Source organism: Aplysia californica, unplaced genomic scaffold (assembly GCF_000002075.1).
Source record: "Aplysia californica isolate F4 #8 unplaced genomic scaffold, AplCal3.0 scaffold00013, whole genome shotgun sequence".
NCBI lineage: Eukaryota > Metazoa > Mollusca > Gastropoda > Aplysiida > Aplysiidae > Aplysia > Aplysia californica.
The window spans coordinates 1,377,409-1,390,824 of record NW_004797283.1 but is presented as its reverse complement, the minus strand read 5'-3'; the positions used below and the strand labels follow the sequence as shown (position 1 = coordinate 1,390,824).

General features: G+C 38.8%; 1 protein-coding gene across 5 annotated transcripts in view; it reads left to right on the top strand.

Moving 5' to 3' along the window:
• The first annotated feature begins 156 nt into the window (after positions 1 to 156).
• LOC101850221 (ZZ-type zinc finger-containing protein 3) overlaps positions 157 to 13,416 on the top strand; it is a 23,690-nt gene continuing 10,430 nt past the window's right edge. Inside the window, exons 1-7 of one of the 5 annotated variants that reach the window (XM_013084605.2) lie at positions 158 to 341; positions 813 to 999; positions 5,669 to 5,927; positions 7,543 to 7,680; positions 8,203 to 8,386; positions 10,381 to 10,477; positions 11,729 to 11,824. In XM_013084605.2, coding sequence (XP_012940059.1) covers positions 5,690 to 5,927; positions 7,543 to 7,680; positions 8,203 to 8,386; positions 10,381 to 10,477; positions 11,729 to 11,824 — 753 coding nt within the window. In that variant the 5' untranslated portion in view covers positions 158 to 341; positions 813 to 999; positions 5,669 to 5,689. Of the gene's footprint in view, positions 342 to 363; positions 1,000 to 4,275; positions 4,386 to 5,668; positions 5,928 to 7,542; positions 7,681 to 8,202; positions 8,387 to 10,380; positions 10,478 to 11,728; positions 11,825 to 13,416 lie in introns of those variants that run through there. The other 4 variants (XM_013084601.2, XM_013084606.2, XM_013084615.2 and 1 more) reach the window with 4 other exon arrangements.

The window sequence follows — 13,416 nt, the reverse complement described above, 5'->3', positions numbered from 1 at the left end:
CTTTACAATTTAGAGACAATGCTTTTGGCCCAGAGTTGGCAGTGTTTCTGTTGTCTTTTTATTTCATATGATAATTCATGAAACATTAGGAGGGGGGGGGGGTTATGTGTGTGTATAATCGGTGCGAACAGTGCGGGGGTGAGTAGAGCGCTAGGCCTATTTTTGTTCGGTAGACGGTAGATCTAGATCTACAGATAATCGGCTTTGGGCTTTCCCATTCACCTTCTTCACTTTTTGGACTAGCCTAGGGCAGGCCTACATCACGAAATGCAGCTTGAGTTGCCTAGGCCTAGACCTACCCTACTGAGCAAATACAACTGGGCAAATTGAGGGTCATATAGGTAAACACCTTTGCCTTTGTTGTTGTCTAATGGTCAATGACAATGGGCCAAGGGCTAGGCTTTCTCACCTCCTTGCAATAGGCCTAGCCTAGAGTACAGATATCTATGTCTAGTCACGAGACTGACACCAAAGATACTACACCCTAGGCTACGATCGTAGGATGTACTATCTTTGCTGACACTTTGTTGACTTATATATATATATGACTTTGTTTATCTTTGTCTGCACTTAGACTGATAATTATGTTTATAATGTTGTTTTATGCTTTTCAGCTCTTTGTAAATCAGGTCGATAAGTTTTTAGACTCAATAATAATAATATAATAATACTAGCCTATAGACTAGGCTACATGTAGGCTAATCACTACCTGCATCGCAAGTGGAATGACGGCGAGAGATTAATTCCTTGCACAGAATTCTACACTTAAGTGTAGAATTCTGTGATTCCTTGCTAATTTATCCACGAGACAGAATCCCAATTTTTAAAAGGCCCCGGCTGGCAACACTGACTTGGCTAGGCCCTAGGCTAGGCTAGGAGGCAAAGACTGGTGCTACTTTCGGTTTCCTTTCAAGCCGACTAGCCGAATCTGGCCTTGCGCCCCACAATGAGAAGGTGAAGAGAGGACTTCGTCAATCGCTGTTCCCAATTAGTTTCAAGGTAAGTTATGAACAAGCCACATTGTTTTAAATGGCTAACACACAAGGCTAAAATACTTTGCAATTTTTCTATTTCAGCGACTGGTTTATTGACATAATTGACAGGCCCTGTTACTGTTTGCCATGTCACACGCCCAGTCCAGTTTGTCACAATTTCGTACGAGAGTATCAAATTGATGACAGTCGTAATCACAGCACGGACTACCCACAGCACTTTAACACTGTAGTTGTAACTGTAACTTACGTTTTTAGGTACATTTTTTCTTTTGCACCCACACATAGATGCATAAACTACCACAATTTTTGCCGTAGAACACACACGCATGGCCACTAAAACCCTTGCAAATCAATTGTTTTCAAGTAAATATCAATCCTAATTGCCAAAACATCAAATCATTGTGAAATTCAGGGGGCCCCCCTGAAACCCCCCAGATTCTTTTTAGGTGCCCCCCTGAAACCCCCCATTTATAGAGTTAAATTTACTATTTTCAAACATCAATAAAACTAGATCTAGATATAGATCTAGAATTATAGTAGAATCTAGATCTAGATTATAATAGATCTATTGATTTGCGGCAAAAATGAAGACCTTCGTGTTCAGCCTGTAAAATACTACTGGAATAAAAGTATATCAAACGTGTACATGAGACGGGTGTATTAGTAAAAAAAATACTGTTTTTTATTCTCCACCTTCAAATTGGTGGTGGTATAGAGAGGTAGATTTCTCTAGTTCTTCTGTAAAATGTCAATTCAGCTTGTAGTGTTCTTCAATATTTCTACCTTTTTGTATGCAAATCAAAACAAATTTAAATTACTTGGTGGTAAAATTTCAACAATAAATGTTCCTTCGTTAAAAACAATTGAAAAATATAATTCAATTCATACAATCAAGCAATCATTAATTTACTCTTTTTGAGAGTGTCAGTGATAACTTCGGATCCATAATGCAGGGCACAGTCAAGGCCTGTGACATTTTTCCGTGGGCCACATCTAGCCTAGAGTCGAGGCCTGCGACAAACAAGCATGTTTCCGGTCTAATGATCTAAATATCTAGATCAGATCAAGGATCTTTTCTTGGCCTACTTGTACTAGGTGTGGTGCTAGATCAAGATATGTCAATGAAATACCATATGTATCCAATCTTTGTAAAAATCTATATCTCCAGCTGAAGAAAATAGGGAGCATTAGAAAATATCTGTCTGTTGGTGTCACCAAAATTTTAATAACATCACTTATAATATTGTCAAGGATTGATTATTGCAATTCTTTACTGGCTGGTGTACCTGATGAACTTTTAAACACCCTTTGTGCCTCCTAGCCTAGAACGCTCAGATCATCAAGTGACAAAACAACCCTTGTTAAAAAAATAAATTACAAATCATATGGCCAACGCTCTTTTTCATATTTTGCCCCACTTGTTTGGAATAGGCTTCCAAAAACTATCAGAGAAGCAGAAAATCTAGAAATTTTACAACAACTACAAAGACTACAAAATATTGAGCTGCCAAAATAATCACTAAACTAAAGCATGATCATGTGACTCCTATTTTAAATGCATTACACTGGCTCCTAGTGAAAGAGTGTATCATATATAAAATCTGTTTAACTTGCTAAAAGTGCTTAAATGATTTATCACCGGACTATCTAAAACAGCTTTTAACACCCTATGTGCCTCCTAGAACGCTCAGATCATCAAGTGACAAAACAACCCTTGTTAAGCCTAAAATAAATTACAAATCGTATGGCCAACGCTCTTTTTCATATTTTGCCCTACTTGTTTGGAATAGGCTTCCAAAAACTATCAGAGAAGCAGAAAATCTAGAAATTTTTAAGAAGAAACTAAAAGCATTTCTATTTTCATCATATTTCGATTAGACAGAATCCATCCAAGCTGTAGATCGTTGTGAGTTTGTATGTGCGTATGTGCATAATATGTACACGTATGTGTGTATGTATGTGTGTGTGGTGCGTGCGTGAGTGAATATGTGTTTGCACGAGTATGTAACACTATGTACCTTTAAAATTGATTTGTAAATCCACAATATTTATCATGTTAAGCGCATAGAGCATTGCATAAGTGGATATGCGCTATATAAATGCAATCCATTATTTTTTAAATTAATATTACTAAAACTAAACGTGGATTCGGAGTTAGGAGGCTTTGATATGACTCTAATTTATATTGCCAAGAGGGTAGTTTGTCTGCAGAAAGTAAGCCAAAGTCCTAAAAAAAATAATTTAATAAAAAGATTACTTTCCGGGCTCAGCCGCATCCACAATGGGTGAAAACATTCAGTGTTCCAACTTTTGACAAATTCCATTTATAAATATGGTATGATGGAAGAACTTAACAAATTAGACTAGACTAGTGCTGTTCTTCCGGGTAGGCTATACTTCGACCTCTTCCTATTTCCATGTGTGACGATGTGGTGGAATCAGGCTCTCGTCAATTTTTGGGCACATGTAGATTTATCATCTTAAACCATGTTCATTGGTCTTGCTTTGGATGACAAAATAATCCATGATCTGTTCTGAATATATAGGTCAAGATAGAGGCATTTGCAAATGGAGGAGGTGGGAGTCGCCTAGTTTCAGAGGTAAAATTAGTGTAGTGAGAAAATGGCTGCCAAAGATTAGTATTTCCTCAGCTTGAGAGTCCGGGGAAATTGAAAATTTACTTTTTTTCAGTAAAATCCACACAGAAATATGTGTTCTTTAATGGGCATGAAAGGTATTGGGGGCTAAAAAACAAGAATTCGATAAAAATTCACAAACCTTCGGAAAAATGCCAGTTTCTTCACTTTGATTATTTTGACGAGCACCTGTTTTCACTACGCTGCCTCACTCGCACATAATATATATATATATATTATATACTGTTATATACTCACTACTACTTATTTTATTTATAATTACTTTAGACAAGACTACGCCTTCTGTCTTCTTTTCATTTCCGATCAAAATGTTCAAAAATGTAAAAACTAGCTTAAAGTTATTGTTGAACACTTCTGATTCAGTTACCCTGCAATAATTTTGTTTTGCAAGTTTTATCATGTTTGAATTGTATCTGAGACAAGTCAAAACAGTGCATGTCCTCTTGATGGTAGCAAAGAATATAGACTTCCGTAATGAGCAACCACCTCCGACAAACACAATAAAGAAAAGACCTTTCTAAGCCCAACCCTTACCCTAACCCAAACCCTAACAGTAACACTCTAACCCTAGCATTAACCTTAACCCGAAAACCTCTATTTTAATTCTATACTCTATTTCATAGTGGTTGCTCGTTATGGAATTCCTCTTTGTAGCAACCCCGACAAGGTGTTCAACGGTAAATCCTGCTTGACTGACCAGTGTTTAGACCCACTGCATTCTAGGTGGTCTGCAGTAAGTTCCACCTGATTGGCCATGGTCTGCCTGTGCTGTAAGAAGGCAGTGAGAACAGCAGGGACCAGGTGCATTTAGATCAAAAGGAAGTGGCGTTTACAATTGCTTTTTGTTTAGGTCGATGGATTGCTTCATTTTGCTGTGGTATTTTAAAGATGATTGATACGTAAATTGCAACAGCAGGTATCCAGACAGGTTGATGTTGACAACCAGGCGCAGGATACATTTAGAGCAAAGACTGAGGGAGAGGATGGATGATCAAAAGTGTTGGTGTTTACACTCATGACGGTCCTAACTCTCTATTTATTTATGATATTTTGCTAAAATTGGTCATAAGAAGATTGTTTCCCAGAGTTCCAAATTTGGAACCAGCCAAAAGCTGGTCAGTGCCCAGAGTTCCAAATTTGGAAACAGGGCTAAATTTTACACATAAAGTGTTGAAGAACTGAAACCACCTAATTATTGATTGTCTACAATGTTTACAACTTATAATGGCCTCCGAAAAAGTTTTGGGAGCTACTTTCATACCTTGGGCATTCCAAGGATTTATATCAAATGGAGATTTGACGAAACTTGAAGTGCGGTTTGCTCTTGATTATTAGCAAACTTGAACAGTGTTAGTGTTATATATATATAAATCTCTGGCTGTCTCCAAGTTCCACACAAGGAATGTCTGTGACAGTTATGGCAATAAAAAATATTTGCTGAAATGTCAATAGAGGGTTTGATGCCGCCTTGGTGCAGAAAAGGAAATCAGATAGTTGGCTTGCTCAGTAACGAAGCTAATTGTCAGCAATTGTGAAAATGTACTAAGCTCAAAAAGCAATATTTTGCAGGAGAGAGAAAAAGTATTTCATTCTTTTAAGAATTTTACATACATTATCATGTATTCTTGCTATTTTTTTCATTTTTCAATATGTGCAATTTGAATTTTGACAAAGTATTTCTTGAGAACATGTTACTGATATACCTCAAATTAAGAAATTGCAATAAAAAGAAATTAAACATTTTGAGAGTTGTAGGCCTACATTTTAACAGCTAGCCAACGTAATGCTTACTACTTGAACTTTGGAGTGTTAAAATGTTATATTTTTATAATACATGAATAATAATACATATACTTAAAAGGCTAGATATGGCAAGTCTATCAGCACTTAAGTCTATATTATAATATGATTATAAGATTGTTAGTATTATATAAATTTGTATCATTCGGGGCTTCACTGCAATAGCATTTCTTCATTGTGTCTGGACTTAAGTTTTAGTTGTGTTGTTCATTTCAGAATACACAGTACATTTTTTAAATGGCGGAAAAGGAAGACTTCTCGTATGAGAAAATCAGTGATCCATACTACTTCGAGAGTGACCATGTCGCCTTGAAAGAGAACAGTGACTACAGGCACCTCCTCCACACTATTGCACTTCTGGAAGCTCAACGAAAACAGACTGCTCAAGACATCGAAACCTTGTACAGATCACAAGATGAGGCTTTGGCTGATCCACTACACTTTGTAGAAAGGCTTCAGAAAGGAGAGAACTTTGGTACGTTTATTATGTGCAGAAAGCAGGCATGGAAAAAGTCTTCTCAGTAGAGTGGTTGAAAACAATGTGTTTATCTCCGAGTCAGTACTGAAATACTGTCGAAATTGTCAAAGATGGTTACACATTGTCGAGGAGTAAAATGGTCATCCTAGACAGGTGACTGCATTACACAGTGCCAAAATAATGTTAAAAAAACTGCAAAGGGGATTATGGGAAGTGGCCGTTTGCTCAGATGGTTGTCTTATAGAGGTGGCTGTTAGAACAGGTTGGACTTTACTTTTCACTTATAAATAAGAATGAAGACTGGAATTGTAACCATAACTAACGATTTTGTTATCAATGGACAGATCATTTGGTTAGCTTGAATAAGAAAAATTAGATATATCTATTTTGCACCGTGGAAATTGTGTTTGTTGAATAGAAAACGGGTCACTACTGATGGAACAAAACATTTTTTTAGAAAATGGCATCTCATTAGAATGTAAACTGTCATTTGTGAAATTCACAATTATTATACATACTATGAACCTGCTCAAACATCACTTCACTCTCCCATCTTTGTGGGGGGGTTTTCTATACAGTTGAACCTGCCATGATGGCCACCTGTACAAACGGCCACTTTCCATTTCCCCCCCTTGTGCTTTTTCTATATAATTTAACTGTGTAAAACGGGCACCTGTCCAACGCGGCCGTGGTCACCCTTTTTTATCCACCCACGGTCAAATCTACCTGCCTAAGACGGCCAGACTGTAAAAAATTATGCATTTTCCCCTGACGTTGCGGACAAGCCGTCATAATTCATTCACCTGTCGTTGTCAGTCCCTCAAATGGATGAAACGGTCATGTTGCTTAGATCACTCCCAGTGTTTACCCAAGTGACCAATGGGTAACAATAAATTTTCAGCTGCTTTTAAGGGAAGCGTGTGACCCGTCATAACCTATAAAGCCCGCCCACAACCCAGTCCATAGCAAAAGAAGTCAACAAAAATTCGCGACAGACGTGCCCGCTCGTTCGCTGAGTAGTGGCGACCCATTTATTTGTTTTACTATGACATTTGGCCTTCCTCGTCTGAAACATTTCGTTTTGTTTTGTCCTTTCCTGGAACCATAATCAATAACAGCAACACATTTTAATCAACCCTTGGGCAGTCCTAAGCATGCAACCACCTCTAGTTGGGACCTCAGAAGTAGCCTAAATAATTTGTTTTCTTCATTTTGATCATTCCTTCCTAAGACGGCCACCTGTCTTATTATACAGCCACTTTTCCCCTTGACAATGCGTGGCCGTCTTATACAGGTATGACTGTATATTATAAACACAGTTCAAGAGAACCACCTGCCTAAGAATTAAGATAAATAAGAACTGTGTTCCTCAAGACATATTCGACTGTTTTGTACGTTTGATGTAATATATAAATGTAGGGTCTTGTCTCTTTCTGGTTGCTGGTGAAGAAGTTTATTTCTTACGTCCCTCAGTCTGGAGCAAATGAACATGAACAATGTGTACTTAAGGGTCTCTATCAGATGCATTTCAGTTTAGTTATTTCTTGGATGTATTTTAGATCTTTTAAACCGTCACTAGAGAAGACGTGCTGTTATTTTGATTTTGTTTCAGGTTATCCCTTACCCCAGAAAATTGCTGAGCTTCCAGTGGTTGCATGGGAAAAATATACCAGTACTGCCAATTTTTCATATTTTGCCTCTTCAAAACATAAGACCAGGAATAAGAAAGGTCAACTGGAGAGTGGAAGTGGTATGTATTTTTATTTTGTTCGCTTTCTTCTTCTTCTTCATTTTTGCTTTATCGTTGTTTAAAATTTTGTAATCTATAGCTTTATTAAATTGATATAATGGGAAAGATACCTCAACAAAAAGTTTTTACATTCATATTATATACTGTTGTACCAATGAGAATGAGTCGGAAACTACACTTATACATCTGCTATGGGAGGTCTCCTGTTCAAAAACTCCAAGAAAGTAGGAGTGCTTTTTGAGAAAATATGTGATATTGGGGTCCTTTTTCTTGACAAGTTATGAGACTTTGGATTTGCTCAGTAATTTTTTTGCCTTGATGAATAATATGGTGATGCGAGAGGTGATGACATTTCATTTTTGTATGTGATAATCTACCTCATGTAGGCTATATTTTGCAACTCTTTTGCTATTCTTTAGAATTGCTAGGAAAGATGCATAGAGGCATAGAATTGAAAAGTTCTCTGTGAATGCGAGAAGATAAGAGTATTTGTGTTTGAGCTCACACTTAATTGTTCTGCAGTTGATCAAGTGCAAAGTTTAAAGTCCAAATTGCTTCAAGGCGTTGTACCTCAAGCTGCTGCTGCTGCTGCTTCTCCCTCAACATCAAGTAACAGTTCAGATCTTGTTGTTGTTCGTGGCAGAGCAAAAGACAGTTCCAAACCTGCAACATTTAATCAATTATGGACAGAGGAGGAACAGCAGAGGTATGATTGTTCTGCATCAATACTTCTTTGACAACAATATACATATTTCTCACCCCCCGGGGCAGTGCCACTGACTGTAGTGTCTTTAGGCCATTCCCAAAGGGGGAACATTTCTCGTTCAAGCATAGTAGAATTGTAAATGGGCTGACTCATCATGTCACGCTCATAACTGTGCCTAATCTACGACAGGGAACTGCTGCTTTTTCTTTCCTAATCCTTACTATTGTCATTTTCCTCAACTTCTTTTGTATGTTTGTCACTCTCTTGTGACCCGCTATTTCCGGGGTGCCTTGATAGTCAAAGCAGACCTTGTACTGCTGAAGCTAGAGAGGTGAGCAGAGTAAGTCTGATTCCCTGTAAAGACTTCTCTGTTGACACCCACCCCTTGGCGCTCATATGACATTATGCAGTTGCAAGCGTCATAAAACCCTCTACTATAAAAAAACAACAACAGAAAAACATATTTCTCAGGGGACTCTCGTGGTCTAGAGGTTATGATGTTTGCATGCCTCTCATTCAATAGGTCCCAGGTTTGAATCCGGACAGCGACGGAAAATTTTTTTCTCTAAAAATTTGTTTTCACCTCCTTTCCTGCTCTCTAACCATGTTCTGTTGTCTGCTTTCGCCTCCGCTTTCTTCACCCTCCGGCCTCCCCACTCCCCTTTGCCCACTCCTCTGGGCATGCGTGGTTGGTGGGTGCTCTGGTGTGGTTTGCTTTTTCTTTCCTATCAGATATCTGTCGTCCTTATCTCTCCTCCTTTTTTGTGTTTGTTACTCTCATGGAACACCTTTAATCTTTGGCATTTATATGACCTTACTGTGTTGCAAGTGCCGTAAAACACTTACAAAAAAAAAAAAACTCCTCTGGGCTCTTTACTCTTTCTCCCGCCTTTCTACTGCTATTCCTCGCATCCCTCTCGCAGCTGTCTTTCATCCACACCCCTAATCTTATGGTAGGTAAGATCAAGCACCTAGCTTTCTCGGGAAAGGGCGAAAAATCTTGGAGGTCTCATGTGCAAGTTGCGCTCGTTCAAGATCCTTTGGTGGTCCTAAAATCAATAAAAGTAGGCTTCGGCCACCACCCTGGCAAAATTCCAAATTTCCTACCAACTGAAAAATATTTAATGTGTCCTGCATGCTAATATGACCTTATGCAGTTGCGAATGCCGTAAAAACTTACCCCCCCCCACCAAAGAACCCCACCCAACATATTTCTCCTAAAATAGACAAATGTTATACTGCTGTGTGGATGTTGCTTTGTTTGGTTCTCATATTTTGTTTGTTGTAAGTTCGGATTGTAAAAGACCCATTATTTTGCTACGAATAATGAAAGGATTTAATATAAAGCCAGCATGTTTGCTCCCAAACCTTAAAGTGATAAATATTCTTGCACAATTTTTTGGGGGGAGGGGAGGTATTGTATGTAGGGGCTTTTGATAACAATTACCTGGTTGTGTAAGATGTCTTGTTTATTTTGAATGTAATTGATTCCAAAACACTAAATGAGATAATTTTAATGAAGATCGTACTCATACTCTTTGCTTCAGAAATATTCACAAGCCTGTATGGAAATTTGTTGGAGGATAAGATAAGATAAATTGTCCTGATCCTGGATCATTGATTTGGTGTTTCCCCACATACACAGACGCATGAACACACATGCACGTGTGCACACCCATACACCCACACACTCTCTAACACATTCTCTCCATCTCACACATCTGTGCACATAACCAAGGGGGAAAAAAGATTGTTGAGTCATCCCACGAACGTTTTAAGTCCAATGTTTCTGCTAACTTTTTGTCTTCTACAGTTGGTGGGCGTGGCAGTTACTCTTAGTACAAAAAAGTCTAACTTGGCTTAGTGTTTCTCTGCAGCTTTTTCATATGTCTCAGTGTGTATGTCTCTGCCGCTTTTTTTTTTTGTGGATAAAATTTCTTTCATATGACTTAAATTTGACAACTCAATATTCTTTTATTTTTGACTCTCCTTAGGCTTGAGAGTTTGCTCGTTCAGTTTCCTCCTGAAGAAGTTGAGTCAAGACGCTGGGCTAAAATTGCTGATGCCCTTGGAAATCGAACACCAATTCAGGTGAAAATTAATGCCATGTGGATTTCTTAGGAACTGCTTCATAGAGTTCATTGGATATGTTCTTATTGAGCTCAAATCTTCTGTTTGCACAATAAATTCAAATTCCTCATTCACACTCGTTCATCTATCACAATAAATCAACATTGTGTTGCACCAATCAGAACATTTTTTTTAGCATGAGTAGCTTGTCACATTTGCTCCTTGCCTAACACTTTTTATGGCCAGAATTTTTCGTCCCAAAACATACACTTATTAGAACTCTCACAAGCTTGTTTGGTCATAGCTTCTTCCTGTGTTCAAACAAACGCCCTTTTGTTATCAGGCTGCCTGCTCTGCTGTTGCAGTTGGATCAAGTGTAATTGTGTGTAAATGTTTTACACCCCTTTCAACACAATTGAGATCATTTTGGAGGTAGCTACTTTGACCCTGTTTGTCAGAGCCAGCCTGGACTAAGTGCTCAATGTGGGTGGTTGGTGGGTGCTCTGGTGTGGTTTGCTTCTTCTTTCCTGCCAAATATCTGTCCTCCTTATCCGTCCTTCTTTTTTGTGTTTGTTACTCCCTTGTGTAACACCTCTAATCTCCGGCACTTATATGACCTTATTGTTTGGCAAGCGCCGTAACACACTTACTAAAACAATAAGTGCTCAATAAAGTGCTCTACCTCAGCAGCACTTACTTATTCCCTTACTCGCTCTCTTTGTTTCTTTCCCTCCCCTTAACGTTTGTGCTTTGTCAAGGCCTATTCTTGTTGGCTTGGTTAATTTTAAGAACATTTTAGGCATGCATAGTACAACATGACAAGTATACAATACAAAGTGTCCTCTATAGACACTTAATCTTAAACCTATTCACAACATTGACAAAACGCTTTTGCATTCCCATCTGTTTCCTTCGCTCCAATTAGTCATTTTGTTTTCTCTACAGCATATGGGATTTTCAGTTTACATCCTCTGGAAGAATAAAAGACATCTTTGTTAGGAAATGAAAGCAGATGTACTAGTTTTTTTTTCCTTGAATCTGAAAAGTTCAAAGTGCATGGCTATCCCCAGACTGGACTAACTACTTTGGAGTTATTTTCTCACGTGAATTTCTGGTGGCGCAGATTTTTTTCAACAGTCTCCAGCCCTTCAGAAGGTTCTCCTGTATGTTTTGTTTTTGGGGTTTTTTAATTTTTAAATTGGGGAACATTGCTATGTTTTCGTTTCTCTAACTTTATGCTCATTAAGTAAGACTTTTTGTTTTTATCCCAAGGTTGCAAGTCGGGTACAGAAATACTTCCTGAGGCTAGCAAGAGAGGGTTTGCCAGTACCTGGGAGAATGCCCAATCTAACATCTCATTCTAAGAAGGTAACATTGTTACTATGGCTATGAAGAAAAATGCCTAAGCTAATCAAAATTCTTATATCCCACTTTATGAGAAGGCCGTTGACAGTATAGACTGAGCGACACTATGGAAGATACTGAGACATCATGGAATCCTACAGAAGTTGGTGGACCTCATCAAGAGCATATTTGAAGGGACAAGTTGCAGGGTTGTACATGATGGCCAGCTCACTGATAGCTTTGACATCGAGACCGGTGTGAGACATGTTACTACCACCTTTCCTCCTCATCTTGTCGATCGACTGGCTGATGAAGGAAACCACCAGAGGACTCAGAAATGGCATACAGTGAACCCCTTGGATACAGTTGGATGATCTGGATTTTGGAGACGACTTGGTGCTCCTTTCGCACACCCAGGAACAGATGCAAGCAAAGACTTCAGTTTTAAACAGCCTATCAGAGTCTGTTGGATTGAGGATCTACCCCATAAAGTCAAAGATCTTAAGGATAGATGCATAACGAAGGGAGCAGGTCACAAAAGAAGGAAATGCATGAGAAGACGTCGAATCTTTCTGCTATCTTAGGAGTATAATTGACAGAGAGGCAGGAACAGGTGCCAAAATAAAGTCCCGCATCGGAAAGGCAAAGACTGCTTTCATATCTTTGAATAGGATTTGGAGGACGAGGGATATCTTACTTCGAACAAAGCTGAGGATTTTCAATTCAAACATGAAGTCAGTCTTTTTGTGTGGAGGTGAGACATGGAACACATCTCAGACTTGAATAAAGAGGATCCAGGTTTTCTTGATTAACTCTGTATCTCCAGCAAGCCGCTCCCAGCAGCTCGCGATTGGAACCGCCGTGCTGGTGAGCTGGCATATTCCTTTACGACGACTTCAACATCAAATTATATTTCGGAAATTTCCTAAAACAGGTCTCTCGTAAGATGAAGAAATATCAAAATAGGTTTGCTATAGATTTAGCACCACAAAAGGGCCTCGGCATAGTGGGTTTACCCCCCTCGGAGATAAAGAGTTAAGTATCTAAGGAAGTTACTGAGGATCAGATAGATAAATAGAGTCACCAAGGAAGGAGGAAATGTTAAGGAAAACATGACGGAGCTAAGCTACAGATGAGGCAGCGATGGATTGGACATACTCTCAGGAAGTCAGGCACCTGCATAACAAGGAAAATGTGAGATTGGAATCCACAGGGCAAAAGATCAAAGGGAAGACCATGTGGAACTTGGAGAAGATTCACAGAAATTGATGTACAAAAAAGTAGGAAAACATGGAATAACATCAAGAGGCTAGCCCAGGATAGGGGAAAGTGGAAATTGTTTGTGCCCCATACCCTAATCCAGGGTGAGAAAGGCAATGATGGTGTCAATGACTTTATGTAAAGTGTCCAGAATGTGCAATGACAACCTTTATTCATCTCACAGGGAGAAATTTGTCTTGGTCATTCACAGGGGCAGTGGATGTTACAGAGGTTAGGTGCGGTGCACTCACGCATACACACAACAAGACAGAACATTAGTAAATACATGTCTCTCATGCTGAAAAAGCCTGTTCTGTAAAACACAACTCTCTCTCTCTCTCTCTCTCTCTCTCTCT